Source organism: Sinohyriopsis cumingii, chromosome 15 (assembly GCF_028554795.1).
Source record: "Sinohyriopsis cumingii isolate HCF-2022 chromosome 15, ASM2855479v2, whole genome shotgun sequence".
Taxonomy (NCBI): domain Eukaryota; kingdom Metazoa; phylum Mollusca; class Bivalvia; order Unionida; family Unionidae; genus Sinohyriopsis; species Sinohyriopsis cumingii.
In genome coordinates, this window is record NC_142975.1 from 133877137 (window position 1) to 133884324 (window position 7188).

General features: G+C 33.6%; 1 protein-coding gene across 1 annotated transcript in view; it reads left to right on the forward strand.

Annotated features, from left to right (window-relative positions):
* LOC149782811 (Fanconi anemia group A protein-like) overlaps positions 1–6119 on the forward strand; it is a 293000-nt gene extending 286881 nt beyond the window's left edge. Inside the window, exon 40 of the mRNA XM_089934328.1 lies at positions 4514–6119. Within this exon, the coding sequence (XP_089790454.1) occupies positions 4514–4588 (75 nt within the window). The 3' untranslated portion in view covers positions 4589–6119. The remainder of the gene's footprint in view (positions 1–4513) is intronic.
* Positions 6120–7188: the final 1069 nt, after the last annotated feature.

The following is a 7188-nucleotide window of genomic DNA, read 5'->3' on the forward strand; positions in this document are numbered from 1 at the left end:
ATTCCCAACAAATAAGATTATTTTCTTTTAGTGTATGTACTTTTCCTGTACTTAGGTGGCAATTGCATTTTGATCTTTGCTCATGAGATATGTTACTTTAAATTGCTGACAGTCCTATTGGCAGGTTCAAAAGATGTCACTGGTTGAGAAATTTACATGAGTATCCACCTGGCATTTCCTTTCGTTATATGATACCATATTTATAATACTCATAGTTAACCTCATTTCCCTATTGGTAGCCACACTAATCTGATCTGGTCTGCCAAATCTTGACCTCAGACAGGTGTTAGCTTTGGAAAACCTGACTATAGCTGTAGCATACTTAATTAGCATGTACATGCCACTACAAAGCCATGTGATTCTTGAACAATGGAAGTGATAACTAAAACTAAAAGGAATTGCTTACCTAATGGTATTAATTGATAGTGGAATAGGGTACTGCACTTTTGTACATGAGTATGATCACAGTCATCAAGTAAATGAAAATACAGCAATACAGATTACCGTATAATCATCAATACATCTCTCTCTCTCTCTCTCATAAAGGGAGATAATTTTTATTTGATCATGAGGTGTGGTAAGAAAATTGGGATCAAATGTGTCTTTGTCATGGTTATTCATCTTTTAACTTGTCAGTTCTAACACACCCTTATCAAACTTAAACAACATGTATTACAAACAACATATATTACTAATGCATGCTGCTTTGGCGCAATTACATCTGATGTAAGTTACTTTTAATACTGATGATCATGTAATTGTTTAAAATCCTTCTCATTGTGGGGTCCTATATTTTTTCATACACAGTCTCTTCCCAAAAATGAAATATGTTTTTGCACATTATTTTTCACACTTTTGGAGAATTCTTCTGTATCAAAAATTATGCGACATACTATAAAGTGATTTGGATGATAAAATCCATATACAAGTCGATTCGGAGTATTAAGACGAAGCTAATATTTTCTGGTCAAAAAGTATCATCTTATAGACCGGCAAATACAGGATACTTCTGCACTTTTTATCTCAGAGATCTTGCATCCTTTAAGGCTCAACGCGATCTGGTGGGACATTTACCTGTAGTGCCAAAGGTTACATTCCCTGGTTGTTGAGCAGCTTTATAAGGACATTGCTTCATAATTTCCATGTGATTTGTAGGATCGATCACTCTAAGTGCAACCTAGGTTGGCAGATAAGTTTTAACTTTTTTGCTAGAAATTTTAAATCTAGGAGGCCTGGATTTGTGAGGTGGTAGTAGGCCTTCTAAGGTATTATGATCAGGTAAGTATTATCAAAGAAACTTATTTTACTAGAAAATATTGTTTTCAAACAATGAACGAGATACATCTTCACTACTGATAACCCTTTCAACACCTTGGCCTTTCAAGCAGATATTTCTGTGCTTTGGGTCTGTGAATTTTATTGGATGTGGCAGCAAGCCACCGCATCTAATCAAAAGTTAAGTTTTTCAAATTTGAACACTATTCCTACATAATCGAGACTAGGGGAGTGCACAACTTGAATGGACTGATAAATAAGCAATTTTCCAGTACTGGTCCATGTTTGCACAAATACATTTCACTCAAATAGACCTGTAGTGGCTTCCCTCTGGTACATAGTCATACTTTCGATGTTAAACTTACAAAGTATCCTTTTTAGGTCAGTTGCCACCACTGTATTCAGCCGATGTACAATGCACCACACTATTGGATCATTGGCATTACATGCTAAGGGAGGCAACACATGAAATCCAATAGATGTCACTAGGACAAAGATCCATTATAGCTGTTCGATCTGTCAAGGTGTAGATAGGGCTATTGAAACCTTGGCTAGCAAAGATGTCCAGGATCAGTCATTTTTTCTCTCAACATTTTCATTATTTCCTCCAACTGTATTTTTTGCTACCCAGCATTATCTTATGTCAAAAAGCAAACTGAAAGAAAAGTACCAAAAAAAATGTGGCAGCAACTTTTGGAGTTGACTTTATCTGCGTGATATACAATAGGTGCGTAAAACCTTTGTAGACCTCTCCTTAACTTGCACCTGGCTAACTTGCAAACCCATTTATGACACAGTGTCAGGTGTGGATCACACTATTTTTCTAGAAAATACCAAAAGAATTGGGCACTATTTGTTCAACATGAAGAAAACTGCAATCAAAACTGGTAAATGAAACTTTGATATATTGATCATTTTATCGCCTAAAACAGCAGTTAGGGCCCAGAAATCTGAGTCAGCATCATGAAATTCACTTAATAAGAAGTCATCTACTTTGTTAAATATCCTTTGCAAATAAAAATTCTAAGTACACTATAAATAACAATAATCAACAAAGTTTGATCGTTAAAAGTGTCAGTACCCTCTACGGGTGGCAGCACTTTAAGAATGAGAATACCAATGAAAAAAGTTTTGTCAAGTGAAATGTGTGTTTTAGATATATCTTTGAATTTGGTTTATGTGTAATCATTATAGATGCAATGTGCCCTCTTGTATTCCAATGTGAAAAGTGTTAAATCTACAATCACAGCTATATCGGCAAGTGTTTGCATGAGAACCAGTAATTAAATGTTTTGTTTTTTAATGTTTCTTTTGCAGAAGTGTATGTAGTAATGTGACAGTCAATTTAAAGCAGACATGCTTTGTAGTATCATACTAATTATGTCTTTGGCATCAAAAAATCAAATAATGGGGGTGAAATTTTAGAAAGTTACAAGGCATGCAAATCCTACCCACATAAGAGCTCTGGTCCATCATGAATCATGCCCCCTCCCCCCTCCAGTTTTAACAAGTATTTACCAGGCATAGTTCTATCTAGCTGAGGATTATTTAACATTGTTGCAACTGGGTAAAATCATTTTGTTTTATTCAGATGCCACACATTCCAAAACATGCCATCTGAATAAAAAAAATGGTTTATAATATTTTTTTGTAAAATTCATAATTAAATATTAAATTTTAGTGTTTTGACAACATTTAAATAAGCAAGTTGTTGTTGTTGTTGTTGTTGTTATAGTGTTTAACGCCATTTTTCAGCACAAGATAGGCTATACATGGCGGCCAGTATTAATGGTGGAGGAAGAACCCGGGAAAACCCCGGAAAAAACCACCAACCCACGAGAAGCTACCAGCAAGCTTTCTCACATATCCACATTGGCCGAGCCTGAGACTCGTACCCATGCAGACAGAGGTGAGATGGCAATAATCCGTGACGGAGAGCGCTTTAGACCACTTGGCCACTCGGGGCCCCAAATAAGCAAGTAAAATAGATATTATTATTAGAGAAGATAGAAAGGGCCATATTTGCATCTGCATGAGAACTATGTAATAATTAAAATATTCAGATGACAATATTTTAAAACCAGACCAATGATGAATACCAAATAAAGAAAGAAATAATGGCTGACATTTTTTTATCAAATTTAAAAAATAAGAAATTCAATTAAATTTTGAAATAACTAATTTTAATAACAATGATTTACATGTTTATCAGGCATTTACACCTACATCTAGAAATTATTTGCATTGTATTTGCAACACCATTAATAATAATAATGTCTACATTGCATGCTCTTTTTAAATGCTGATCAAATTGCTATCATGATAAATGCCTTCTAAATTCGAATTAACAGACATGTACTTCTATGGTAAAGGCACTACTATTCATACTGCATATTTATGGAATATTTAGCATATAATATAAAAATGATAAAATCTATAATTGTGATGTAGACGATGACACTTTTTTATCCCATTATCATTATTATTGTCGTAGACATTAAAGCAGTATGCATCTTGCATAGTATATACAGCATTGATCCACATCCAAACCATGCACCTTACAGTAAAACTATCAGCCATTACTTTACAGTATTATTTTTATTTTTACTTGAAATCATTTTTTTTTTTTTTAAAGAATTAATTATTGTGAATATTTTAATTATTACTTGAAATGTATTCATAGTGTAATACATTTCAAATGATAATTAATTATGAAAGTTACAAAAATATTATGCAGCCCTATTTATTCAGACTGCAATATTTAGGAGAGTGTGGCATATAAATAATAAAAAATTTGTTCAAGTCTAAATTCTACTCACATTACATTTTTATGATTCAGTTAATTTTTCACTGTAGTTCATCCTCTTTTATTTTAATTTTACTGGTTTAATATAATACTAGATATCTTGCATGTTGTATACATGTACTTCTGTTTTTATCTGCACAAGTATCCACATCACATCATGCACTTTACAAGGTTATATCCCATAACAGTTGGAACACTGCTTGCTCTTTGCTATATTTTGCTCTGACATTTAACTAATCAAAACTACAGCTGAAGTTCATTTTAAATATAATTTGGAAAAATATATACTTTTGCAGAGGTATTGTTGTAAATTTATTCCATCCACTGTCCTTACAACTATGAGAATTTTGGGTCCCTGGCAAGTAATGTTGAAAAGTTTTGCAGGCAAGCATGCCATTTTATTGCAACTTTTGGGGTTGGTTTTTTTTTCAGGGCCTTTTAGCAGACTGTGGAACAGAAGTCCAGGAAGAAGTTCATAGAAGACTGACTGCCGAAGGCTTCAGATAAAGCACAGGATTATCAATAAAGATAGTCATAATACTTCGCAGTATTTTCTGGCCTATAAGTTGATGCGGAGCGGAAGTCGAATGAGCAATTTTCCATTTATAAGTTGATGATGAGTATAAGACGAGACTAGATCAATAACTCAGCTTCATATTTTTCACTTTGTTCAACACAGCATTGCGAATTTTATCCTTTGTATAACTCGATAATCTTTCAGGTCAGGATCATTAAATGTAATTAAGTATTTTAAATGTATTATGTACTTTTAGCTACATACAGTGCTCAAAAAATCTGATAGACCGATGCCTGGGGTCGCTCTAATTTTAGATCGGGCCTGTCCTGTATTCTAAGTAAGGTGCCCATCAGGCTTGTCAAACAAAATTATAATTTGCTTGAGGAAACTTCCATGATGCTGATGAAATGTGTAAATGTTTTTTCAAGATGTTGACATACCTGCCATATCACCCTTGTCCTTATGTGAAATTAAGATCTGATTTTAATAAAACTGAAGCATGTCATGTCATGCTAAAAAAATGATTTTCGAAATCCTCTTACATGGTTGTATTTCAAGAAAACAAAATTTTCAGTAAGCTTCTAAAATAGAAAAAAATTAATCACGACTTTCAGTATATGCCCGTTACATGTAGCATGTATAAACAGTAAAAAGTCATGATTGAAGTTGAAGTCAAAGTTTTCTTTGGGCAGTTTAAATAGCAGCAATTAAAGGCAAAGAGGTCAGGTATAAACCACCATTTCGCATATTACTTAATGGCAAGTGAGATGTGTTTGAAGGCTGCAGTGGCTGAGCCCATTGTGCTAATTTGCATAGGTAGGATCAGGAAGTGGAACAATCCATTATAGCTATAAAAAAAAGAGATGTCTGTACAAGAACAAACGTTATTACATATCATTGCCTTGAATGAGAATGTTTAAGCCATATGTATTATAGTTTGTGAAAAGTGGCAGAGTTTTTTTTTAAAGTAAGATTTTACTGTATGTATAGAATGCAAAGCACGATCCTTTCAGTTGTTGGAATAGTGTTCAAGTGTAATTCATGTTGAAGATGATTTAGAAAACTATTAACTATCAGCAGAGCCCAATAAAAATAAATTTCTGAACTCTTGGTTGACAGAGTTTTACTTTGTGAAGCATGCAAGCAAAATAAAAACAAACAAAACAGGTAAAGGGGGGCTATTAATTCTTTGCACATACTGCATACAACACATCAACATACGTCAACTCAGTTCTGACCAGGATTCACTCAGAATCCAGCAGAGAAGTTTGAACACCAGGACCATACTCGATTTAGAGTTTAAGACAAAGCTATGATTTTCTGGTCAAAAGTATTGTCTTATAAGCTGGCAAATATGGTAATCTTTGACATACAACACGTTCAGCAGAGTTCATTCTAGAAATGAAAATGTGGGGCCAAAAAGCCCCTTTTGTGTTGGAAAGTGTGGTCATTAGAAATAAACACTGGTCACAAATTACCCATAATGTTTCTTGTTTATTCAAGAAAATAAAACGTCATTAACACAAGTGCTTATGTGATGGATTTAGTCATTTCTGCAGTAAATATTAAGTTTTTCAACATTGTATGTTTTGACTCGGTCATTGTAGATACTAAAGCATGATTGTCAGCAAATTTCTTGTCCACTACAACAACTGCCCACAGGTACGGTCAGAGTTATTTAAGCTGAAATGGAAATTGTATCAAACTGCTGTAATCAGATTCAGCAATTATTGATTCAAAGTAAATGATGTTGAAAAAGTGAATATTTATTCCAGAAATTAATAATTCATGACCCAAGCACCTATGATCATTATAAGTATTTCATATTGTGAGCCTTACCTACTGGGATTTGAATTCCTCATCTTCAAAAAAACTATACTCTTGTATAAAGAATTTAGTTTGGAAGTCTGAGTGTACATTTTTTTTCCTTGTACACTACTTTGGAAATAATTGCTTCATCAGTAATCGTGGATCATGTGCCCTCAGTCTAATCAAGCTAATCATAAGTTATTCCTGTCAGATAACAATGATTATCTTGTGACCTTTGTCTGCTATGTTATTTGAAAGGACTGATTAGGTTGACATATTGTTTCTTTGTGAGACAATCAGTACAGGTGTCACTGACTAAACTTGCCACAGCCCAATTGCTTGTAGGCTATACTGGCCACAATCAGCTGGATGAATGGTGATAAAAAAAATTGTACAGTAAAATTTAAATTAGCTTCTCAGTAAAAATAATATTTGATTGCCATTAACCATTGGTCTTGCAGATGGAAACTATGGAGTGAGAGGAAAAAAATCTACAAATGAATCATTGACCCAGGGTCTAAACTATAGACATTACAATAATCAATCACTTACACAATATGTTTTTTAATATTGTTTTGGTGTGTTGCCACATATCAGACATTGAGGGAAAGATAAAGTAACAAGGGCTATTCCTTATTAGCACCCTTTTAAACATGTTTGAGGACCTGAGCAAATAAACTTTACCATGGGACTTAGCTTGAAATCATTATCAATTAGCTTGAAATCACTATCAATTAAGTGCTATATATTTTTATGTTGTTCAACCAGTAGTGTTATAAAG